General features: G+C 47.2%; 1 protein-coding gene across 1 annotated transcript in view; it reads left to right on the top strand.

Annotated features, from left to right (window-relative positions):
- SPINT2 (serine peptidase inhibitor, Kunitz type 2) overlaps window positions 101–26,338 on the top strand; it is a 28,793-nt gene continuing 2,555 nt past the window's right edge. The window contains exons 1-5 of the mRNA XM_003127108.5: window positions 101–689; window positions 19,245–19,415; window positions 24,291–24,350; window positions 25,674–25,727; window positions 26,130–26,291. Coding sequence (XP_003127156.1) covers window positions 584–689; window positions 19,245–19,415; window positions 24,291–24,350; window positions 25,674–25,727; window positions 26,130–26,291 — 553 coding nt within the window. The 5' untranslated portion in view covers window positions 101–583. The remainder of the gene's footprint in view (window positions 690–19,244; window positions 19,416–24,290; window positions 24,351–25,673; window positions 25,728–26,129; window positions 26,292–26,338) is intronic.

Consider the following 26,338-nt stretch of genomic DNA (forward strand, 5'->3'; position numbering starts at 1 on the left):
CAACAAGCCCACACGCTAGGGCGGCGGAAGACCTAGGCAGGAGTGCGCCTGCCCCGGTTAGGCCCCACCCTGGGCGGAGCCAACGCAAAAACCACGCCCCTTTCCAGAGACAGGGGTGGGTCCAGGTGCGCCCAAGGAGGAGGACGGCTGCTCAGGTGCATCCTCCCTGCGCCTGCGCTCTACGCGCCCCGCCTCGCCAGGTGCGCCCCGCCCCCTCCCTGACCCTCCACCTTCCGTAGCTGCTTCGAGGCGGCCGCCATTGCCTCCAGCGCCCACCGAGCGTTTGGGGGTGTGGTGGGGTCTTGAAGTGGGGGGTAAGGTCGGGGGCGAGCGAGGAGCGGACTGAAGCATCGTGGGCACCGGAGGCAGTGTCCGCACACCGAAGGCCCGAGAAAGGGGCTTCCTAGAAACTTCCTGGGTGGCGAGGGCCAGCGCAGCACCCCGCGGACCTTCTGCGAGCTGCCGCAGCTGGACGCGAGGCGCTCCCGTGCGCGTGCGCGGCAAGGGTCTTCCCGCACCTGACCGCGAGACCCCAACGGCCGGCGGTTCGAGGCCTCCCCTGGGCAGCCGGGTGGAGCCCGTCATGGCGCAGCTGTGCGGGCCGAGCTGGTGCGGGGCGCTCCTCGCTCTGCTGGCACTGCTGCTCCTCGGCGGGGCCAAGGAGGCCAACGGAGATCGTGGCGTCCACGGTGAGGTCCCGGGCGGGGTCTCCCTGGAGGGATGGAGGGCTGAGGGGCTGCAGGCGGGGCGTTAGGGGCAAGGTCGAGGGGGTAAGTCGGGTCCGAGGAGGCCCTGAGCGGGGAGAACTGGTGGAGAAGAAAGTTGGGGGCGATTTGGTGAAGCTCAGGGGGCGCCCTGGAGCCAGCCCTGGGAGGCCGAGCCTGGAGAAGAAAGTTTGGGAACCCTTGCGAGTGAGGAGCGCGGAGGAACCCGGGCTGGGAAAAGTTTCCTGTGGGTGAGGGAGGCGACGAGGGCTGTTGACCAAGGAGTGGCATCGGCCCTTCCTGTGGCAGGAAGCGGGTGAGGGGCCGAACCGAAGACCGGCCTCTTCCTGGAGGCGGAAAGTGGCAGGGCCCCAGAAAGCCCGGGGAGGCCCGTCTCCGAGGGCTGGCTCGGACAGGTGACCAGGTGGCTGTTTTTAGCCTCAGGAAAGAAGACCTCACCCTCTCCTCTTTAGATCATGGACAGCGGCCTCCTGAGACACCTTTCTGGTTCAGCTGCAGCAGAGCGCCTCCCAGAAGAACGGTGTTTCTCAGTGAGAGCCAAAGGAAGGAGAAGAAAAGCACCAGTGTGGGGGAGAGAACTTCGTCAGGGTGCAAGGGTGGGAGCCCCTTGGTGTACGAAGAATATGGGCATTAAGAAGGGGGCTTGGATGGGAGTTCCCGTCGTGGCTCAGTGGCTAATGCATCTGACTAGGAACCATGAGGTTTCGGCTTCAATCCCTGGCCTTGCCCACTGGGTTGGGGTGTTGCGGTGGGCTGTGTGTGGTGTAGGTCTCAGACACGGCTCGGATCTGACGTTGTTGTGGCTGTGGTGTAGGCTGGTGGCAACAGCTCCGATTGGACCCCTAGCCTGGGAACTTCCATATGCTGCGTGGGTGCGGCCCTCAAAAGACAAAAAAAAAGAAAGAAAAAAGAAGAAGTGGGCTCGGATTGGTTGCACTGGTCCTTAGAGCCTGGTGGAGGATAAGGCCCAGTTTAAACCTCTATACTCTATGGAAATTTGGCCTGAAAGGTCTTTTTGAACAAGTGTTGGTCTAACCTTACTGCTTCGGACAAACACAAGCAGGCTTTGAAAACCACTCTTTTTTGGTCTTTTTGCCATTTCTTGAGCCGCTCCTGCGGCATATGGAGGTTCCCAGGCTAGGGGTCTAATCAGAGCTGTAGCTGCCAGCCTACGCCAGACCCACAGCAACACAGGATCCAAGCCACGTCTGCGACCTACACCACAGCTCACGGCAACGCCGGATCGTTAACCCACTGGGCAAGGCCAGGGATCCAACCCACAACCTCATGGTTCCTAGTCAGATTCATTAACCGCTGAGCCACAACGGTAACTCCTGAAAACCACTCTTGAAAGAAGAATTCATCGATTCAGCAAAACTTATTGGGCCCCTGCCTTGTATCTGAGACAGTGCTGGAAGGGCATAACCCTTGTGACTCAGACAGGCCAGGTCCCCGCATTTACAGACCTTATATTCTAGGGGGCTAGACAGAGACGATGAGTAAACATTTAAATAAAGAGCACTCGCCACAGTATTAAATTACCAAGACGTAACTGAGCAGGGCAGAGTAGACACACGGGGATGATGTAAGATGAGGGGCCCCTTTAGCTCAGGTGGTCAGAGGAGGTCTCTTTGAGGACAGTGACACCTGAGCTCTACCGTGAAGAATGAGCAGGTGGTGTAGAGAGAGACCTTAGGGGCAAATGTCCAGTTGGAAGTAGTGGAATACATGGGAGTTACTGTCATGGCTCAGCGATAACAAACCCAGCTAGGATCCATGAGGACGTGGGTTCGATCCCTGGCCTTGTTCAGTAGGTTAAGGATCCAGTGTTGCCGTGAACTTCGTTGTAGGTCAGAGACACGGCTCAGATCTGGCTTTGCTGTGGTTGTGGTGTAGGCTGGCAGCTACAACTCTGATTTGACCCCTAGCCTGGGAACCTCCACATGCTGCGGGTGCAGGCCTGGAACGGGAGTATGTCGGGCAGGGGAGGGGGAAGACTGGGTGAGGACTGGAGAGGATGCAAAGTGGCTGTAGGCTGGAGTCAGGTGGCCAGCATTTTGGATGGAAAAAGAGAAAGCAGGTATTTATGCTCCAAGTCATTGCCTATGGTGACTTCTGATGGTTGTTTATTTCCCTATGCCTGAGGCAGAGAGGAAAAATGAGTTTGGGCTGTGGAGGTGTTAAGGGCCAGTGGGGAGAAACTCAACTCCAGGGAATTAGGAATGCAGGTGTTGATCATTCTTGTGGTCTGAACTAGAATTGGTCAGCCCTTTGGCGACTTTGTGGTGGTTTTTTTTTTTTTTTTTTTGCCAAACCTGAGGCATGTGGCGTTTTCCAGGCCAGGGATGGAACCTGAGCCACAGCAGTGAGCCAGGCTGCTGCAGTGACAATGCCAGATCATTAATCTGCTGCGCCTTAAGGGAATTCCTCTTCTGGACTTTTTTTTTTGTCTTTTTAGGGCTGCACCCACAACATATAGAGGTTCCCAGGCTAGGGGTCCAAATGGAGCTGTAGCCGCCAGCCTGCGCCACAGCTACAGCCATAGCAATGCGGGATCCAAGCCAAGTCTTCGATCTACACCACAGCTCATGGCTTTGACGGATCCTTAACCCACAGAGTAAGGCCAGGGATCGAACCTGCGTCCTCATGGATGCTAGTCAGATTCATTTCCCCTGCGCAGGATGGGCACTCTTTTTTTATTTTTATTTATTTATATATATTTTTTGCTTTTTGGGGCCAAACCTGAGGCATACAGAAGTTCCCAGGCTAGGGGATGAATCGGAGTTATAGCTGCCAGCCACAGCCACAGCAACATGGGATCTGAGCCGTGGCTGTGACCTACCCTGCAGCTTACAACAGCATGGGATCCTTAACCCACTAAGGGAGGCCAGGGATCGAACCCTCATCCTCATGGATACTAGTTGGGTTTATAACCCACTGAGCCACAAACTGGAACTACCCCTTTCTGGATTTTTTTTTTTTTATCTTTTTTAGAGCCATACCCATGGCATATAGAGGTTCCCAGGCTAAGGGTCTAATCAGAGCTGTAGCCAGTGGCCTATGCCACGGCCACAGCCACGCCAGATCCGAGCTGTGTCTGCAACCTACACCACAGCTCATGGCAACACTGGATCCTTAACCCACTGAGCGAGGCCAAGGACCGAACCCGCAACCTCATGGTTCCTAGTTGGATTCGTTTCCACTGCACCACCACAGGAACTCCCTTTCTGGACTTTTTTAGAGGAATTACTTGTGTTAGGAGTTTCAGTTACCTGGCCTGGGGTTTTATTAAAAGTGAGTTTGCAGCTAATGTCTATTGCTTACTCTGAGCTCATGTGCATTATTTAGTCCTTGAAACAACCTGGTGTGGTGGTGAAGCTGCAGATCTTGCCTAAGGTACAATAGTAATTGACAAAGCCAGGTCTGGCTGCAGAGGCCTTTTCTGTTCCCAGTTTCTTCTGCAGCTGCTGCAGCTGGCTGGACCTGCTGACCTTTCTGAAGTACCCCTGTCTGGCTGGGTGACCTAATGCCCTTCCTTATCTAAAGTTCTGTTTGTCTGAAGGCTTTCAGCAGCTTATTTGGGGCAGGAGGTAGTTTTGATCCCCCCCCCCTTCTGATTGCTTTGATTTTCTCAGGAAGCAGAGTCATTCACTAAGAGTGAGGTGTTTCTCCAGCCACACACAGCTGCACAGGTGCCTCCAGATGAGTGTGGCAGAGAGGCGGAGTGTGCAGTGAGTGTGCGTGAGGGGGTGATCATAATGGTTCGTCAAGGAATAATCTCTGTGAAGACATGAGGCGGCTGAGGGCTAGTGGAAAGGTGGTAGAGCCAGTGGATTGTTGGAGTTGAGGTTTGAAGGGAATGGACTAGAGGGAAAGGCTGCAGTGGACAGTGAGCGAGCTGTATGAAACGGATGTTCTGGAGAGGCTCAGCTACTGAGAGAAGGTCTAGCTGTGACCTGGGAGGGAGCGGCTGTGGGGAAGACCAGATCCCTGGAGGAGAGGAGGTCTAGGAACAAAGAGGGCTGGGTGGTGGGAGGATCACCTGCCAGGATCTGGAAATCACCGTGAATGATGATGGAAGCAGCAGAGGGAGTGACAGTGAGCCAGGAGCTAAAATCCTGAGACATGAGGAGTAGTGCTCTGGGTCAGCAAGTGATGCATGAGGTGTGGAGTACGATTTGCTCTGATGAGACTCATGACTGGGATATGGAGAGAGAATGGTTAGAAGCAGTACCCACTTGGAAGGGCACAAGAAAGCTGTATCCTCAGGGGAGAGCTGGGTTCAGTTAGAATAAGAGAGTGACAAGAATGTTCAGAGAAGAAATTGAAGAAATGAGAGACTTTGCTTAAGTCATGAGTATCAGAGACTCCAGAAGTCTGGGGAACGGAGATGTGACAAAGTGGAAATCTGGGGATGAAAAGTACCTCAGGAAGTTGGGGCTGATGTGATAAGGAAGTGACAGGAGAGTGACCTGGTCTGGAGACTGACAGTGTTGTTGAGACGCTGGGTGGTGGAGGGCAGATAGGGAGGGGTGTGGGATGTAGGGGACACTTGGAGGCTTGGCAGCATGTCCTGACTCCAGACCTCTGCAGACAGAGGTGGGGGAAGCTGGTACTGCGCCCGGTGTCTCTAGCATTCAGGGAGAGAGCCAGACTGCTATGGAAGCACGTAGAGATTATAAACTGACTGTTCCCACAAGGCCTCAAACAGGCTTGATGTGACTTGTAGTTCCTAGAATTGAGAATTTTTTTATGGAAAATTTTGATTTTGACCTTGCCTGAAAAACATGAAGATCTGATGGCAGTATTCCCGGGTAGCACCCAGGGCTGGTGCCAAGTGCTTCTTTTGCGCGGGACATAGACTACTTACTCTCTCAGTGTGTGTTTATTCACTTGGCCTGCCCTCTGCATCTTCTCAGCATTTAAGTTGTGACTCCCACATTAAGAATATGCCTCATTTAGTAAACAGATAAAAGATAATAGCTCCTTGTATATTGTACAGTGCAGTGAGTGTGTGTATGTGTGTTATTGTTAGGAAACTCTCCTTATCAGGTGGCCACAAATGTGCATGGTTTTTCTTTTTTCTTTTTTTCAGTTCTGGGTCATTTTTTTATTACTGTCACCTCTCTTTTTTTGTTGTTTTTGTTTGTTTGTTTTTCCTTTTTAGGGTCCCACCTGCAGTGTATGGAGGTTCCAAGGCCAGGGGTTGAATCGGCAGCTGCAGTTGCTGGCCCACGCCACAGCTCACAGCAGCCCCAGATCCTTAACCCACTGAGCAAGGCCAGGGATTGAACCTGCATCCTTGTGGGTGCTAGTCAAATTAATTTCCATTGAGCCACAATGGGAACTCCATGCATGATTTTTTTTTTTTAATCCCTTCTTATAGTGAAAAGTCCTGGTATTTGGGGTGCCTCTGAATATATAATTTGGATCAATACAAAGACAGATAATACATCTCTTTTCAGAATAGAACCTCAAAAATTCCTCTTGAGTGTGGTCAGTTAAGTGTAGTTCCTGCTGCCAATAACTTATGCCCAGCTTTGGGCATCTGAGCTGGTATTCATGGTTCCTTGGCTCATAGCCCTTTTTTGATTGTTCTTGGGAATTTCCACTGTAGACAAGCACGGCAGCATTCTTGTGAGAGCCTCCATCGCACTTTAAGTGATGTGTTTGCATCAACCTCTTGGATTAATTAGTCTGCCCACAACTTTGAGAGAGCAGGTCTCCAAAAAGCATGTTATAGTCACTACTCCTTTCTCTTCTCATCCCCATGGATGATTGTAAACTGGGCGGTCAAAGAGATGGTAACAAATAAGAGTGACTGTGCAGCTGCTGTTGGTGATCAGCTGGGAGTTCTCCAGAGTAGCGTCTTGTAGCATTGTCCTTCGCAGAAAAGGCACTTGTTCTACTTGCAGACAAGACAGTTTGGTTCCAGGACAGTTTGAAATATTTATTCACTCATTTATTCAACACATGTATATTAAACACCCACCGAGTGCTAGGCATAGTTTTAGGCCCTGGAAACAAAGCCCTGAATGAAACGAATAACCATTCTGCCTCTAATCCATGACAATTACATTGTAATGAGAAGATAATACAATAAATAATGAGCAATGAATAGATACTTGGTGATGAGTACTATGAGGAAAAGTAAGGGGGAGAATAAATAGGAATTTAAGACTAACAGATAACACTGTGTAAAATAGATAAACAAGTATCTTCTGTAGAGCACAGGGAACTATATTCAATGTCTTGTAATAACCTATAATGGAAAAAAACTGAAAAAATATATGTATATGATATATCTATATTAACTAAATCACTTTGCTGTACCCCTATATATCAACTATATTTCAATTAAAAAAAGGGGGGGTTCCCTGGTGACACAGTGGGTTAAGGATCTAGTGTTGTCACTGCTGTGGCTGGGATTTGATACCTAGCCTAGGAACTTCCACATGCCTAGGGCGTGGCCAAAAAAAAAGAAAAAAAAGGTAAGGTTTGATGTGCTTAGTACTAAAAGCATTGCCTTTGAGGCTCAAATGCTAACAGTCCCTAAAAAACATTGAGGGACCTGCCTTTAGGTCCACTGCGGGAAAGGGGATACTTGCCACTAGTTCCTCCACTGGTATTTGAGAAGTTGGCTTGTAGTAGAGAAAGCCAAACTGCTCCCCATTCCCCCAGCTCCTCCCCCACCTGCTGCTCATTTTATCTTTCCCCAGAATCGTTTGCCACACTCAGACTTATCTCAGGTGGTTGGCCAGGAAGCCAAACCTCTGTGTGAGGTGTCCTGAGGCTAACGGGGAGGAAATAAGGGATAAGGTAGCCTGATTAATGCTAGGCAGGAGAGAACCCTGAAGGGGTCACACTGAAATGACTTAATTAACCCCAGGAGGCCTGGGTGGCCCACTTATCACATGACTCATGAATTCACAGGGAGTTCCTATAGTGGCTTATCAGTAACCCAACTCGTATCCATGACGACGTAGGTTCAATCCTTAGCCTTGCTCACTGGGATGAGGATGTGGCATTGCTGTGAGCTGTGGTGTTGGCTGCAGATGCTACTTGGATCCCGCATTGCTGTGGCTGTGGTGGTGGCAGCTACGGCTCCAATTCAACCCCTAGCCTGGGAGCTTCCATATGCCACAGGTGCGGCCCTAAAAAAGAAGAAAAGACAAAAAATTTCACAAATGACCTTTGAAGCATTGGTGTATGAATTATGGACGTCCATGTGTGAAATTGATCACAAATGTCATTTCACATGTTGTTCTGACAAGATCTTTCTGAAAACGTCTTATGAAAGAATGGTGAGGCCCAAGAACTCCATATGCCACGGGTGTGGCCCTAAAAAGCAAAAAAAAAAAAAAAAAAAAAGGGTAAAAGCCCCTGTGTATGAATTAATGAATTAACACAGTTCCATGAAAGACTTTGAAATTACTTGTTTCCTTCCAAATTATTCAGATGGACCACTGTAATTCCTAAGTTGCAGATTTAGGTAAGGGTAGAATTTTTAGTCCTGCTTGAGTGGTGAATATGAGGTGACAGTGGGTAGGAGTGGAGGTTTGCATTGTGCTGATAGTTGATGGAACGTAAACCTAAATATCTAAAATACCAAGATTTTATGAGCCTTATAATTTAAGTTGGATATGTCATTGTAAATGTTCTTTCCTCATAAATACCCAGGGTTATTTTAAAGTTTCTGAATTATTTATCCTAATAATGACAGCTTCCAGGCACCCGAACATAGAGGACATGGGTAGTTAGCAGCTTTCTGTATTAGAAACAGAAGCCCTCAAGTATGTAGAACCTATCCAACTAACCAAAATAGCTGAATTTATAGATCACCTTGAAATAAGATAGATTATAGCATAAATGTCAACTTCGGAATTTGGTACAGTAAAATAAAAACAGCCTGGAATACCTCCCTCATATTCAGTACCTCTTCGCTCACAGAAAACTTTCTCTCATTCCTTGATGAAGAGATAGCTTGATGGATAACCAAGACATATATTTCTTTTCTTTTTTTTTTTTTTTTTTTTTTTTTGCTTTTTAGGGCCACACCAGCGGCATATGGAGCTCTCAGGCTAGGGGTCTAATTGGAGCTATAGCTGCCAGCCAGAGCCACAGCGGTGTGGGATCTGAGCCTTGTCTGAGAACTACACCACAGCTCACGGCAATGCCGGATCCTTAACCCACTGAGCAAGGCCAGGGATCGAACCCGCAACCTCATGGTTCCTAGTCGGATTAGTTTCTGCTGTGCCAGGATGGGAACTCCACCAAGACACAATATTTCTTATTTTCCCAAATCTAACCCCCAATCTCCTGATTTGTAGTGTGGCAGGACTTGGATCTGTGTGATAGTTTGCCGTCGTCTTACTGTAGGTGAGGATGAGGATTTTTGTATCTTCAGGCATGGCAGATGGTCGCACAGTGGAAAAACAAAGGGAAGGAGCAGCGGTTCAGTTGGTTTGATGAAGTCATTGACTTGAGTGTGTACTTTGGTTTTCCATATCCCTATATCCTGTTAGTCACCAGTGGGACTTTCTAGTGAAAGGTGTCATCCTCTTTATCTTCATTCCCACTGCCCCTATATCAGTCTGATCATCAGAAAAATATAATACCTACTGTTTATTCAGTTTTATGCCAAGTGTTTTAAGCACTTACAGTGGAATTTGAAACTCCTTTAATTTTCACAACACTTTTTTTTTTTAGGGCCACACCTGCAGCATATGGAGATTCCCAGGCTAGAGGTCAGATTGGAGCTATAGCCGCCAGCCTACACCACAGCCGCAGCAACTCGGCATCCCAGCTTCGTCCATGACCTACCTACACCACAGCTCACGGCAACACCAGACCCTTAACCCACTGAGCAAGGCCAGGGATCGAACCTTCATCCTCATGGATATTAGTCAGGTTCGTTAACCACTGAGCCACGAAGGGAACTCCCTCACAACCTTCTTAATGGCATTGGTCCATGTGTAAAAGAAGTCCCTTGTGTAAGTCCACAGAATTTATCTCGGTGGGACCTATGTAGGGAAAGCCAATTGAATCTCCCACTTTGTTCCTAACCAGTGAGTTCAAGTTACGTTGAGCAAAGGCCCTTTCCCATACAGGCCATTGTCAAGAAAGCCTCAAGACTGAAGTTCCCATCATGACTTAGTGGAAAACGAATCCGACTGGTATCCTTGAGGATGCATGTTCGATCCCTGGCCTTGCTCGGTGGGTTAAGGATCCAGCGTTGCCGTGAGCTGTGGTGTGGGTTGCAGACACTCTTAGGATGCAGCGTTGCTGTGGCTGTGGTGTAGGCCAGCAGCTGCACCTCCCAATCTATCCCTAGCCTGGGGACTTCCATATGCTGAAGGTACGACCCTAAAAAGCAAAAAAAAAAAAAAAAAAAAGATAGCCTCAAGATTAATAAAAGGTGCATTCCACAGCAGGAAACAAAAGTAAAGATGTCACAAAACAGGACTTTTTGCTAAGACACTTGTCAGTAAACATTTTTATACTAACCAGATCCAGAATGTGTATAAGTCACACAGAGAGGCCTTCACTTCAGCTTGGGCTGAGTTGTATTTATAATGTCCTCAAGTTATTCTCAGCTCTCACCTTAACCTAAAAGGATTTTTAAGGAGAAAACCCTCTCATTTACTCCAGAATATTTGCAGTACCAGATGTCTGGGTTTTTCCACATCAAGTAATTCTCAGCAGACATGGATTGGTCTGGCAGAATTTAACTCAGTTCTGACACTAACTGCTGGGAGTGGGCACAGACCCTGCTCACTCAGGTTAAGGGCTCAGTCCCACAAGACTGCCCCTCCCCACTTCAGATGCCAATCAAAGTCCAGGGTTGTTGCCTGTCAGCCTGACCAACCTGCTTTATAAATCAAGGGTTCTCATAACCTCCTCAGGTTCAATAATTTGCTAGAATGGCTCACAGAACTCAGGGAAACAAGGGTACCAGTTTATTATGAAGATACAAATGATCAGCCAAATGAAGGCAGGAGAGGTCTCGAAGGGTCCCCAGCGTAGGAGCTTCCATCTTTGTGGATTTAGGGGTAAGCCACCCTTCTGTCATGTGGATGTGTTCACCAGCCCAGAAGTTTTTCCAGCCTTTTTGGTTGGGGTATTTTCTGGAAGCTTTATCATGTAGGCATGATGGATTATTAATTCGGTATCCTATCTTTCTCCCCTCCTTGGAGGATAGAGGGTAGGTTTGAAAATTCCAGCCGCAACCTCATGGTTCCTAGTCAGATTCATTAGCCACTGCGCCATGACAGGAACTCCAGGAAATGTAAGGATTTTAAGAACTTTATATGGGAGTGGCTGGGGGAGAGCACAGACCAAACACATATTCCTAGTTATGTCATAGCTATGATAAGTCTATAATCAGAGCTTTGCCTTATCTTCCTAAGCCTCCCAAGGGTCTGATTTAGATACTGCAAGCCTCTAAAATCTGTGTTTTGGTTTGTTTTGTTTGTTTTAATTATTCAGGCCTAAAACAGAGAATATGGGGCTTGCTGAATGGAAGAATTCTTCAATTTCCAGCTTTACTAAGAGGTTTATACATTTTTCTTGCATGCATTATTGTTCCCTTGTTATGAAGGAGGAAATATGTGTGCAGGGAGTTTGGGAAAGCTGCCCCCCACCCCTACCCCAACACTGCGGGCTAGGAAGAGGCAGCCAGGGAGTCCTGCACACGCTGCTCCTTTACTGCAAGAGCTTCCTGCAGGCCCGATTCTCTAACCCGTTCCACACCCTTTTGCCAAATGACTCTTCTTACTGTGTCTCTCCCTTATACCAGAGCCTTTGCTCATTTCCTTTGTACCTTGTGTGTTATAAGCCCTTTGATTTACGGTGTGATTGTAATACTTTACCACAGGTATGATATTTTTTTTTTCCTTCTATCCAAGCCAGTCTTAAGGCTCTACCTTAATTGTGAACCCCTGGAAGGCAAGGGCCTTCTATGTAGAATGTCTACACAGCTCAGTTTACCTTGGAGGGTTCTGGTTTATGCCACCGTATTTCCCAGGGTAACTATTAAGAACACCCCTTTTCACTCTGTAAAGTGTCTTGATCCGGAAAATAAATTACATGATTACTCCACTTACATATATTAGCTCTTCACCAAACACTTGCTGCTTAGTACTGCTTAAGATATTAGGGAGTTTTGTGCATTCGGTTTAGTACCATGGAATTCTCATTGTTTGCTTTTTCATACTGAGGAGTGAATTCTGCTCTCCTGTTTGTGTGTGTGTGTGTAAAGTAGTATTTTCAGATGTCTGAGGATTAGTTCAAGAGGATTATTGTAGCAAATCATTTCCCTTTGGTCGTTATCCTTAGAACTCTAAATGGCTTTAATGAAAAACAGTAGTTTTCAGTTTTTAGTGATGGAAGGGTGTGCTGTGGTGTTTTTGGCAAAGGATAAACTTGAGGAATGTGTGGTCAGCATTGTCCTAAGGAACGTGAGTCCTGGAGTACCCTGGTGGCTCAGTAGGTTAAGGATCTGGCATTGTCATTGCTGTGGCTCAGGTCATTACTATGGTGCAGGTTTGATCCCTGGCCCCGGAACTTCCCCGTGCTGTGGGCATGGCCAAAAAAATCATATGCAATAAAAGTTTTATTGGAATGACAGCCTTGGTCCTTCATTTATAGAAGTGTCTCAGGCTACTTTCACGCTACAGTGATAGAGTTGAGTAGTTAGACTCTGTGACCCATGAAGCCTAAAATAGAGGCAGTCCTTGCCTTGTATGGTTTTTAACTAGCACAGATTTGTTACTACAGTATATTAACTGAGTACGTGAGTACAGAACAAGTTTCCGCTGTTAGCTCTTTGGTCACAAATCACTGTGTAAATAACACATACGCATGGTGATTGGTCACACACAGCAAAGCTTGTAGTTGTGTTTCCTCCTTGTTTGTTTGCCAGTGTATGTGACAGTTTACAGAAAGAAATAGTTAACTGATAGAATTGGCAAAAAAAAGGGGGGGAGGGCGAAACTGCAACAGAGAGGAAAAAGTGATAACCCCAAAAGTGAAATTCCAATCAAACATAAATGGAGTGATAGAAGAATGAGCTAACTGTGGGAATGTTGAGACCGGATATGCAGCCAGAGGAGCTTATCTACAGAAATGGGGAAAGTAGTTGTGACAAAAAATGATGATGTTCCAGTGGAAACAATGCTGGCAAAAACCTCCATAGAGGCCAAGCAACTCTCAGAGTGATTTCTTTCTTTTTTTCCTTTTTAGGGCCACACTCACAGCATACAGAAGTTCCCAGGCTAGGGGTCGAATTGGAGCTGCAACTGCCAGCCTACACCACAGCCACAGCAACGCGAGATCCGAGCCACATCTGTGACCTACACCACAGCTCATGACAATGCCAGATTCTTAAGCCACTGAGCAATGCCAGGGGTCGAACCCATATCCTCATGGATACTAGTCGGATTTGTTTCTGCTGCGCCACATCGGGAACTCCTGCAGTTGGATTCTTAACCCAATGTGCCACAGCAGGAACTTGGATCCAGGGCTTTCTCACTAGGATACGGTGAGGTAAGAAGTTGGTGTTTTTCAGTTTATAGCACCCATGGGAGTAAAGAGTGCATCAGAGACTAGAATCTAGGATAATTATTTTGCTTATTTTAAAAGTAAACTTACTCTGAATGAGTATAAAAGCATGAGTGAGTAAGAGAAAACAGGAAGTTCGAGGTGGTGGTTAATTCAGGGGAGAGAGAATAGATGGAACTGAAGTGAGGGGATATACAAAGGGTTTCAGCTCAGTCATATTTTGGTCCTTTAAAATTTTTGAATTTGGGAGTTCCTGCTATAGCACGATAGATCAGCGCCATCTCTGCAGCACCAGGGTGTAGGTTTGATCCCCATATGGCTGACCATATGCCACAGGGCAGCCAAAAATTAAAAAGTTAAAATTTGATAAAGCTGAGAAGTAGATACATTTGTGTCATGCCATTTTAATATTTCTGTAATGTCCTTGTTAGGAGGTGGCAGCAGGTCATCCCAGCTAACTGCTTCTTGTTTTTGTTAAAGCTCTAGTGACTTCAGAACCAGAGAAACCTGTTTTCTATGACAAAGACCAGTTTGTTTGGCAGTTTTGTAATAGCTAATGTTCAAAATGCCTGTGAGGGTTTTGTAATTTAGTCGTATCTCAGTTAATGTGTGATTTTAACCATTTCTGATGCTGTTCCAAGAGAATGTTACTGTTGCCTAAAGGCAGGAATTCCGTTTTTACATATTCTGAAGCGAGGGTATCCAAATTTGGTGCCCTTCAGCTTTTCCCCATTTTTCCCTCCTTTCTTTTTTTTTTTTTTGTTTTTTGCATATGGAGGTTCCCAGGCTGGGGGTCCAATCAGCTACAGCTGCTGGCCTATGCCGGCGCCACGGCAACGCTGGATCCTTAACCCACGGAGTGAGGCCAGGGATCGAACCCGCAACATCATGGTTCCTAGCTGGATTTGTTTCCGCTGTGCCATGACAGGAACTTCGTCCCGTTTTTTCTTACTCTGAATTTTGAATGTATTTAATTGCGCCAGCATTTATAAGCACACAAATGACTTGAAATGTATTTTTCATGATTGTTTCCCAATCATGAAAAGACCAGTTTAGAATTTTGTCATCTCTTAATAATAACAGTTATTTATCAAGGAATAACTTCCCGAAAATTGTCCAACCAAGTCCCCCTCAGCCTTGGCCTGTTTTTTGGTCTGGTGCTGTCAGTGACCCTGTCATCGAGTGTGACCATAAACAGGCCTCGTAGAGGGCCTGGCCTTGGTGAGCCCTCCACTGTGATGAAGCTTTGAGGAATGTTTTGGCTTTTAGGCAACTTCAGTTTCATGTTTTTCCCACTGCCTGTCACTATAGTGGCTTTTTCTTTCTTTCCATCCAAGGGGTCATTATGTTTGGGCCTGGGCTCAGATCAGACCAGCGTGAATTCAGATCCAGCTCTGCTGCTTTCCTAGCTTAACCTGCCCAAAGCCCCATTGTTCTCTTTTGTAAAGGGGGATGTTATTGTGTGATTCACAGTTTTATTGTGATTGTTAGAAATAGTGCACATAACGTGTCTGGCATCAGGCTTGGGGAAGGCAGTGAATTGGGGTGTCAAGAAATAAGTCATGCTCTGTATTTTGGTTCATTCTGATTTTAAGCTGGGTCTGCCAAAGGATAGTACTTTAACTTTTTTGAAATTGTCCTAAGGAAAGTAATAAGTCATGAAAGCCATCTTACATAGTGAAGTATTTCTGGCTTTTTGTACAAGCTTTTTAGAGAACAACAAAAGAAAATGCATTAATATCATTTGAAGTGTGGTGAAGAATACGTGTGGCTTGTGTTTCCTAAAGGAATGTTCTGTCTTTTGAAACAAGCAAGCAAGCAAGCAAACAAAACCAAAATCCTTTTTCATGAGTTCACCTCCATAAGCCTAGGAAGTAAAATGTATATCACAGAGGCTTAAAAGTAATTTAGTTGGTAAAGCATATGACAAAGTGGGACTTTTTCTCCATTTGACAAGGAGCCTCCATGCAGAAGGGACTCTGTCTTGACACAGTAAGAGTGTGGGTAAATTTCATCTTAGTTGAAACTAGCTTTGGCCAACCAATATGCTACTTAGAGCTCTTCTACTCTAATCGAATTTGTGTAAAAAAGAGATTAGCTTTTTTCTCTTTTTATTATAGGAATTTTCAAATGTACACAAAGCAGTGAAGAAAGTAGGTTTGTGAGCCCCCATAGACCGTCACTCAGCTTCACCAGAATGACACCATTCAGTCTTTCCAGACAAACTATGTTTTTAGTCCTGGTTCTCTTTTTTTATTGTCATCTTAGGGCCGCACCCGCAACATATGGGAATTCCCAGGCTAGGGTTTGAATTGGAGCTGTAGCCGCCGGCCTTCGCTCCAGCCATAGCAATGCCAGATCCAAGCCGAATCTGCGACCTACACCACAGCTCACAGCAACGCCGGATCCTTAACCCACTGATCAAGGCCAGAAATCAAACCCACATCCTCATGGATACTAGTCTGATTCGTTTCTGCTGAGCCACGATGGGAACTCACCAAGTTCTCTCTTGATAAAGAGACATTTCTAAATTTTGTCCCCTGTACATAAATTGTTTCCTCCATCCAAGGAACTTACCAAAAGTTCTCACCGCACCCAAGGAACCCGAAAATAAGGCTGCTTCTGAAACGTATACTGTGAGATCCATGTGTGATCATTGAGAGCAGAAGTGAGCAGTTGTTTGAGACAGAATGGCCTTCCAGGCCCACAAGATGTATAATGAAGGGACCAACGTATTTACAGGAGGAGAAACAGAAATGTTCCAGAGGCAGACCTAGACCGTGCTCTCTTGATCCAAGCACACCCTGAGCTGTCTGCTGCAAGCCTCTATTCTGCCTGGTGGATCCTAGCGGAGAGGATGTTCACAGGAATCCTTGAGAAGACTTCCTCACTCTGCCTCCAAGTGACCTGCTTTATTTCAGAGTGCTTTCTGAGGTGGTACACTGGTACACCTCAAACCTGCTTGGCAGTTATTTTCTCTCTTGTGCACCTTGTTAGCGAGGATCAGCATCCCTGCGCCTCATCAGTGCTGGGGCGCTGAGAGCGTCTGTCTGAACCAACAAAGACGAGGACTAGATTCTGGGCAGTGTTGATATGAAGGTAACTGTCATCCGTCCCTATATAAGCATTTCTCCTCTTCCTCTTTACATACCCTTGGGCTTCTGTGCATGTGTATCTGGCACCCAAATTTTATGCTGTGGTTGCCTTTCTGCCTTGAGCTTTGTTAGACCCCTCTCGGGTGTTTATTTCAACTGAGACATAATTCACATTCCATACAGTGTGCAGTTCCTCCCTTGGATTTTTTGGTTAAAAGGCTCTGCCTGAAGCTGCTCAGGAAGCAAGGACACAAAGCAGTCAGTGATCCCTAGGGCTCTCAGCTTGGAAGGGCGTTGGATAGGCCATTGCCACCTTGGCAACAGTTGTGTGCTCCCTGCCTTGATGTTGTTTTCAGTTTGGGGTCATAGGTGGATCCTGTGGGTGTCCCCTCCCTCTTGTCTTGTTGGTAGCAGCGCTGCCTCTTGCATTTGACAGCCAGGTGGGCTGGGAGAATCACACACCAGAGTCTTCTTCTCCTGCCATGTTTTCCCTGGGCCTTGTTGATTGTTTTTGTTTTGTGACCTTTGATACCTGCTCCAGGTGAACATCCAGTTGGTTCTGGTTGATGTGTTATATAAACCAAAGGTGCCCAGGCCCATTAAAAACAAAATAAAACAAAACAAAAAAAACCAAACTGATTTAAGTATTTACATACCGTAAAATCATGTGTTTTAAGCATACGATTCCACCCATGAAAAGAGTACAGCTCGGTGACTTTTGGTACATTTAGAGAGTTGTACGTCTATGCCCATGATACAATTTTAGACATTTCCATCATCCCCAAAAGATCCATCCCTATGCCCATTTGTGGTCACTCTCCACCCCCAACCCCCCCCCAGCTCCAGGCAAACACTAAGCTCCTTCCTATCTCTACTGCCTTTTCTGGATGTAGTATAACATTCCATTCATATGAAGTATCCAGATAAGGAACTTTTGTTTTGTTTTGGTCTATCGTCTTTTTGAGGGCCACACCTGCAGCATATGGAGGTTCCCAGGCTAGGAGTCTAATCAGAGCTGCAGCCGCTGGCCTATACCAGAGCCACAGCAGATCCTAGCCGCACCTGCAACCTACACCATAGCTCCCAGCAACGCCGGATCCGTAACCCACTGAGCGAGGCCAGGGATTGAACCGGCAACCTCACGGTGCATAATTGGATTCGTTTCCACTGTGCCACGACGGGAACTCCCCAGATAAGGTGCTTTTTAGCTGGTGATTGAAGTGATGGTTGCTTTCAAATGAACAGAGGATGTTTTACTTCAGAGTATATGCTTATTCTGCTGTACTGGTTACCTGTAATTTATTGGTATTTGTGGGAGTTCCTTAGGGTGTTTGTTTTGCATAGTGACAGCCTTTTTTGTCCATAGATAGATGTTTTGTGGAACATTTGGTTTCATGCCCATCACTGTGACGTATTCTGAGAGACACAAGAGGAACACACATCCTGCCCACTGTGCCTTCAAAAGGCATTCCCTAGTTGGTGAGGTAAACCTAGCAAACATGAAAACAGCCAGGGAGCAGTTAATGACAGCGTGTAACCAAGTGTTGGGCCCTGGGATGTTTTTATTTGAGATGTTTATCCAGCATCCTTCGCGGGGCCCAGAGCAGGTTGGAATGCCCTTATGCCAGAGACAGAGGAAAGCCAGGGTGTAGGGAGAGGCGATGTGGGCTCATGATCGCAGGAGGGGCTCATGTGGTGCAGAGCAGACTCTGAATCACATGGTCAGGTTACTCCCTTTTCAAGTTGCTTTCAGTCCTCCTGCTTCCTCCAGGAGAAAGTTTCATTCTCCTGCAAGTGATACCTCCAGCACTTGCTTGTCTCTTTTTAAGAGACAGAGCAGATTTCTAGGCCTTATGCAGGCAAATGTATATATGGCTGGCATTTAATAATTATTCTGTTTCCCATGTACCATAGTGGGGCCAGATTTTGAGGCACCTTGAACCCCAGACCCATCTTGGTGTGCTCAGAAGGACCTGGTGTGCTGGAGCAGAGGAGTGGCTGGAGTTGCCTTTGGATGCTTGGCAGTGGAGGGAACTAGCGTGAGGGAGCTTCTTTCTGAGGCTCTTGTGATTTGAGTATGAAGTGGACAGAGAGAATTGGGAAAGGGCTTTTGAAGGGTGGGAGAGCTAAGAGCGCCAGGCCATGCACTTCCTTCCTGACCTTGCATCGCCAGCTCTGACCTATGCCAGGCTCCCTTTGGCTCAGTGAGACAGACACATATCCAGAAGGATCCCGAAGTCTTTTTTTTTTTTTTTTTGCCTTAGTCTGTTTTTTTTGCCTTTGAAAGTCCTATTTCTATACTCTATGCGTGTGTCTTTGATGATGGGGGGAGAGGACAAAATCGACATGCAACTGAAATGCAGTTCAGTTGTGTGGGCCAGTATCTTTGTTGTTAGATGATGCATTTCTTTCCTATACAAGAAAGGAATCGGCAAGTAGGCCTGATGGTGACAGGAGTTCCTGTCGTGGCTCAGCAGTAGCAAACCCTGCTAGTATCCATGAGGATGGAGGTTCGATCTCTGGCCTCGTTCAGTGGGTTAAGGATGCAGTGTTAAGCTGGGATGTAGGTCGCAGACACGGCTCGGATCTGGCATTGCTGTGGCTGTGGTGTAGGCTGGCAATTGCAGCTCCGATTCAACTCCTAGCCTGGGAACTTCCATATGCCGCAAGTGTGGCCCTAAAAAACAGCAAAAGGAAAGAAAGAAAGAAACAGCTCACAGAGGAACTGTTCAGGAACTTAAGCCTCTCGTTCTCCTCTTCGGGCTCTGGAGAACAGTGGGCCTCCTCCTACAGGTCTGTGCGTGTTCTCTGTTGCCAGAATTGCCTTTCCAAGCTAATGGCTCTCTGTTTTGCTGTGCTTTAGATTTTTGCCAAGTTCCAAAGGTGGTGGGAAGATGCCGAGCGTCCATCCCTAGGTGGTGGTACAATGTCACTGGTGGATCCTGTCAGCAGTTTGTGTATGGAGGCTGTGAAGGGAATGACAATAATTACATGACTAAGGAGGAATGTCTTGCAAAGTGTGCTGGTGTCACAGGTAAGACAGTGCTGGTTGGGGAAGTTTTATTATCTAGAGACACTTTATTAATTGGGATGTAAATGCCTTTCGCTCGTTACTACTTCTTCATGGGTGAAACTGGGAGATGTTTTTAAAAGCAGAAGAAACAGGCACAGTGCGAAGGTCGTCCACACAGTGGTTTCACAGTGGTACCTTCTCTCCTCTTGCCAGAAAGGAGAGAGTAGGCTGCCGACTGGAGCCAGGGGACAAGGACATGACTGCGTCTTCTCCCCGATTTTCTCTCTGCCACTACCGAGTGCAGGTCCCACGCCAGACCTGACATGAGCAGAGTCCTCCTGGTCCCTTCAGATGGGCCACCCTCCTTGCTCTCTGGGACAAATGACTTGGGGAACTCTCCCTGACAGCCAAGTTATGAATCAAGCTAAAACCGGAACGTACTTCCTGGAGTCCGTCCTTCTCCCAGCCTTTACCAGTGAGAGAGAAATTCTGTAGAATCAAGATAATGTTGAACCTGAGAGCTTCCCCAGTTTAAATAAAAACCCAAAGTGCCACAACCGCATGTGCTGGCTCTGAACAGAGCCTCAAGGGACTCCTCGAGACCTGCTGGCAGTGAGACACTGGCCCTCTGAGGCCTGATCCCTCCCAAGTGGTCCAGAGCCCCGAGGATGTGGCCAGCCAAACGGTCTGTTGAAGATTTTCTTTTTTTTCTTTCTTTTTTTGTCTTTTTAGGGCCGCACCCACAGCATATGGAGGTTCCCAGGCTAGGGGTCTAATTGGAGCTGCAGCTGCTGGCCTACACCACAGCCACAGCAACACCAGATCCGAACCTCGTCTGCGACCTACACCAGAGCTCACGGCAGCGCCAGATCCTTAACCCACTGAGTGAGGCCAAGGATCGAACCCACAACCCACAACCTCATGGTTCCTAGTCAGATTCGTTTCCACTGCGCCACAACGGGATCTCCTCCTGTTGAAGATTTGCATTGGCTGTTTCTTAACGTTGTAACGGGATTTTTTGCATCCTTTCCCGATGTCTTGGTGTCGATGTTAAGACTCTGGATTGTGATGATTCTGTCAGGATGTGCTGTGCCCTCAGTGCTCACCGCCACCAGCAGCAGCCTGCGAGCCTGTGCCCAGAGACAGGCCCTGCATCCTAGTTGGGTTTTTATGTCTCCTCGCAAACTGCCTGTAACCTCTCTTGTCTTTGAGCTTTGCATTCAGAAGTCAGACAAGCTTATTAAAATGTGCAAAGAGAGAAAAACAACAGTGGCCTTGGCTTTATGACTTGAGGTTTAACGTATAATGCCCGGGCACACAAGCTTGGCAGTGGCCGAGCGCCTTGAGGAGCGTTTTGTTGATCTTTGTTGTGCCCGGTGCCCATGAAGACGATCAGCAAGTGTTGGGAGAGCTGAGGTGGCTGGTATTGTTTCAGAATCATACACATGGGTGGCAACTGGCAACCTTCCTGGATGGTGACTAAGAAAAATACTATTTACTGTTTACAGTTTTCTGTCATCAGCTATGATCCAGGGTCGGGGTAGGAATTAGGGGAAATCTTTTTTTGCCACCTTTTCCGTCCTTTTCCAATTACGAGGTGACAGTAGCAAATGTACAAAGAACACAAGCAGTGGACAGTGGGCGCTAAGATGTCTCTGCAGGGGGCCACCGGGTGTTGTGTTTTGCTGGGAAAAGGCAGACAGTGTCTCCCTAGAGGTCAGCCAGAGTCTGGCTGTGCCCTTGAGGTCCCAGAAAGCTCATTTGCTAGCACCCGAGCGTGGCTGCTCTGCACAGCTCCTGAGGCTGTCTCATGAGTCCGTGAGGAGAATGGGAGCTGCCCGGGCAGCTAGTCCCTGGAGTTTTTGCCAGCATATTCACTGCGGGGAGTCAAGCAATAATGAGAATGCCAGTTTATTCATTATTAATTAATTAATTGTATGAGAACCGCCGAAGGGACCAAACACTTGCGTCCTGTGTCTCTACCTTTAGTCTGTGTGAGCAAACCTTGCAGCCAAATTCCCTGAAGATCATTTGATGTGGAGAGAGGCAGAGCTAGGGGAGCTGGTCTGTGATGGGAATACTGAATGACAGCAGGTTAGGCCAACCCCACGCCTTTCCACAGCGGGTCCTGGATCCTGCCAGTGCTCCCATTTTTATACTCCCTTAACTAGCTAGTCTTTCCACCCCATCCTCTTAGCTTTGTGGTGTGTGCGTGAAATAAAATATACATAAAGTTTACCATTTTAACCATTTTTATTTTCTTTATTTATTTAGTCCTCCTTTTTTTCTTTTTTTTGCTTTTTAGGGCCACACCCGTGGCATATGGACTTTCCCAGGCTAGGGGTCTAATTGGAGCTACTACAGCTGCCGGCCTACATTATTTTTTTCTTTGCATGGACTTTTTTTTTAATTACTCAATGAATTTTATTACATTTATAGTTGTACAACAATCATCCCAACCCAATTTTATAGCATTTCCATCACAAACCCCCAGCGCATCCCCCCCACCCCCAGCCTATCTCATTTGGAAACCGTAAGTTTTTCAAAGTCTGAGTCAGAATCTATTCTGCAAAGAAGTTCCTTGTGTCCTTTTTTTAGATTCCACATGTAAGTGATAGCATATGATGTTGGTGTCTCATTGTCTGACTGATCTCACTTAGGCATGATAATTTCTAGGTCCATCCATGTTGCTGCAAATGCCGTTATTTCTTTCCTTTTAATGGCTGAGTAATATTCCATTATGTGTATGTACCACATCTTCTCTATCCACTCCTCTGTCGATGGACATTTGAGTTGTTTCCATGTCTTGGCTATTGTATAGACCGCTGCAATGAACCTTGGAGTACAAGTGTCTTTTCAGGTCATGGTTTTCTCTGGATAGATGCCCAAGAGTTGGATTGCTGGAGCAAATGGTAATTCTATTTTTAGTTTTCTGAGGAATCTCCATATTGTTTTCCCTAGCGGTTGCACCAATTGACATTCCCACCAACAGTGTACTAGGGTTCCCTTTTCTCCACACCCTCTCCAGCACTTAGTGTTTGTAGACTTTTTGATGATGGCCATTCTGGCTGGTGTAAGGTGGTACCTCATCGTGGTTTTGACTTGCTTTTCTTTAATAATTAGTGATGTTGAACATCTTTTCATGTGTTTTTTGACCATCTGTATGTCTTCTTTGGAGAATTGTCTATTTAGAGCTTCTGCCCATTTTTGGATGGGCTTGTTTTTTTGGTATGGAGCTGCAGAAGGTGTTTATAAATTTGGGAGATTAATCCCTTGTCAGTCACTTCATTTGCAAATTTCTCCCATTCTGTGTGTTGTCTTTTTGTTTTGTTTAGGGTTTCCTTTGCTGTGCAGGAATTTTTAAGTTCAATTCAGTCCCATTTGTTTATTTTTGTTTTTATTGTCATTACTCTAGGAGGTGGATGTGAGAAGATATTGCCATGGCTTATGTCAGAGAGTATTTGGCCTATGTTTTCCTCTAAGTGTTTTATAGTATTCGGTCTTATATTTAGGTCTTTAATCCATTTTATTTTTGTGTATGATGTTAGGAAGTGTTCTAATTTCATTCTTTTAGATGCAGCTGTCCAGTTTTCCCAGCACCACTTATTAAACGGACTGTCTTTTCTCCACTGTATATTCTTGCCTGCTTTGTCATAGATTAGTTGACTGTAGGTGCGTGGGTTTAATTCTGGGTTTTCTATCCTGTACCACTGGTCTTTGTGCCAGTACCATATGGTTTTGATGACTGCTGCTTTGTAGCATAGTCTGAAGTCAGGGAGCCTGATTCCTTCAGCTCCACTTTTCTTTCTCAGGATGGCTTTGGCTATCCTGGATCTTTTGTGCTTCCAAACAAACTTTAAAATATTTTCTTCTAGTTCTCTGAAAAATGTCCTTGGTAATTTGATAGGAATTGCACTGAATCTGTAGATTGCCTTGGGTGGTATAGTCATTTTGACAGTATTGATTCAAAACAAATCAAATTTTGATTCACAATGGGAATTCCTATTTAGTCTTTTTAGGGCCACACATGCAGCATATGGAAGTTCCCAGGCCAGGGGTTGAATCAGAGCTACAGCTGTCAGCCTATGCCACAGCCACAGCCACATGGGATTTAAGATGTGTCTGCGACCTACACCACAGCTCAGGGAAACTCTGGATCCCCAACCCACTGAGTCAGGCCAGGGATCAGACTCTCATCTTCATGGATACTAGTCAGGTTTGTTGTCGCTGTGCCCCAACAGGAACTCAGCGACCATGTTTATTACTTATTTATTTACTTTTATATATTTATTTATTTTATTTTTCAGCCACACCCATGACATATGGAAGTTCCTGGGCCAGGGATGGAATCCGAGCCACAGCTGTGACCTGTACCACAGCTGCAGCAATTCTGGATCCTTAACCCACTGTACCAGACTGGTAATCGAACTGGCACCTCCACAGAGACAAGCCAGATCATTAACCCCCGTGCTACTGTGGGAACTCCCCTTTTTAACCATTTTTTAAGTGCACTGTTTTAGTGGCATTGTCTATTCACACTGCCCTGCATCCCCTTCACGTCTTTATTCATGAGGTGAGTTAATACAGTTCCACAGGTTATTTGGTGCTGGGAGCCATTCGTGTCTTTTTATAAAACCACTTCAGACGTCTTTGCTCCGATTCCCAGCTGGTTGATCTTAAAGTTCAACCCACAAGGGCAGTCTTGGTTCCTTATTTTTCAAGTTCTGGCAGGCTTGTGGTCCAGAATGTGCACTGAAGGGCCCACATAAAGGAGAAATGGGAATTGCCGTGAGAGGCACACGGAACCAAGCCTGCTCAGGGACGCAGCTTATTTTGTTTGACCAGGCAGTCCTGGGGGTGCACTTTCTCACCGTACTGTTTTTTGTCCCCTTGTAGAGAGTACCATCAATGATCTGGCCACCAGCAGGAATGGAGCAGATTCCTCTGTTCCAAGTGGTAGGTTCTTAAAAGATCTGGAATGGAATGTGGGCTGTCCAGATGGGTAACTAACTGAAAGGACATTTGTCAGTTGCAAGTTGCTCCACCTCCTGGTTCTGCTTGCTCAGAATTGGTGAACTGGGGCTCTGGGCTGCCCGCTTCTGGCTCCTTGCCAGCATCCTTATGCTGGGGAGTTCATGTCCAGTGGACAAGAGGGTAGAGGCATTCAACAGCACTTCCTGGCTGGCCTCCGCTTCCTCCTGGGGGTTTGGGGATTGTGGCTGCTGCCACATACGGCTCCTTCTTCCTCTTTGGGCTGGCCTCAAGTCCCCTGGCCTCTGCCTGCTGCCCTGTCTTTGCTGCCCTGTCTTCACTGCCCTGTCCCCCCTCCTTGCCTGTTCTGTCTCCTGTGCTGCCTGTCATCCTTGTGTCTCTCTCCCTGTCTTGAGTCCTCTGTTCTCTGACACCCCTGCCTCCATGCCCACTGCAGTCCTTGATCTCGAGCTTTGTGTTAGCTTGCTTTGTAGTGCTGGCAGCAGCTGCCCCCTTCCTCCTTTATGCTTAAAGGACTCTGCATCGGGAGCCTGGGGTGAGTGGTCCAGATGCACTAGCAAGTCCAACCCCACTTTCCAAAGGCCAGTCCCCAGGCCTTGGGTTCTGCTGGGAGAGACCTGCTGTGGAGGGAGGGACTCCATCCCCACCCTGTTTGAAAATGTTCCCCAGGCAGCCAGTGGCCACACAGTGGTTGCAGTTTTGGCTCTGGTCCTTTGGTTCTGACATCAGTGTCCACAGGAAGGTGAGCATTTATTAGTTCAGCGGTCAGTTGACTTGAAGAATGCCGAGAGTTAGGTCAGAGTCACTTTCCAGTTTTGCTAGGCCGGGAATCCTGTAACTGTCCTAGCCATTGCTTTGTCTGGGTTCCTTGTTTATTTCCGATCTGGCCTCTGCAAGGAGCTGTGGGGCACTGGCATCCTAAGTCTGACTTCTGTCCTGTTTCAGAAGAAAATTTCACCAAGAGAATAAAGGACCTACCCCTCAGTCAGAGTGTGGATACCTCTGGTCTTCCTCATTACCCCAGAAATGGCAGCTGGGGTTAGTTTCCATAGGAACCCCTGCGGTGACAGGCAGCCTCCCCATCCCTGGTCATTCTATATGTGCTGGGAAGCCCATTCGAACTGGGAGTGGATGGAGCAAAGCTGCCCACAGACGGGGCTCCACTCCCTTCGTTCTGGGTGCCAGAGTGTCCACACTCCCTCAGTGGGCCCTTGTAGACTCAGCCCAGCTGGGCCATGTGTCCAGGGTCCATCCCAGCCTCCCTGACATGGATGTTTTGTGTTTCAGTCCCCAGAAGGCAGGATTCTGATGACCTCACCGATGATATTATCAACTATGAAGGTATATATATATGTGTGTGTGTGTATTTATTTCTCTTTTTAGGGCCACACCCACGGCATATGGAGGTTTCCAGGCTAGGGGTTGAATTGGAGCTCTAACTGCCGACCTACACCACAGCCACGGCAACGTGGGATCCAAACCGCATCTGTGACCTACACCACAGCTCATGGCAATGCCGGATCCTTAACCCAGTGAGTGAGGCCAGGGATCAAACCTTCTTCCTCATGGATACTAGTCGGGTTTGTTAACCCTCGACAGGAACTCCCCTGTAATCAAGTTTCTTTAGTAGAGGGATGTTCTCCCCATTGGCTGGTGGCTGTGTGACTGCTTGGGAGCATTCTAGCTCGGGTCCCCTCTCCTGGGCCCTGCTAACTTGTACCCCTTGGACTGTCTCGCTCCCAGAATACTGCACTGCCAAGGCTGTCACAGGGCCTTGCCGCGCAGCCTTCCCCCGCTGGTACTTTAATGCCGAGAAGAACTCTTGTGATAAGTTCATCTACGGAGGATGCCGGGGCAATAAAAACAGCTACCACTCCAAGGAGGAGTGTATGCAGCGCTGCTTCGGTGAGTCTCCCGACTCCTCAATCTGAGAAACAAGGTGGGCCTCCCAA

This window comes from Sus scrofa, chromosome 6, assembly GCF_000003025.6.
Source record: "Sus scrofa isolate TJ Tabasco breed Duroc chromosome 6, Sscrofa11.1, whole genome shotgun sequence".
Lineage (NCBI taxonomy): Eukaryota > Metazoa > Chordata > Mammalia > Artiodactyla > Suidae > Sus > Sus scrofa.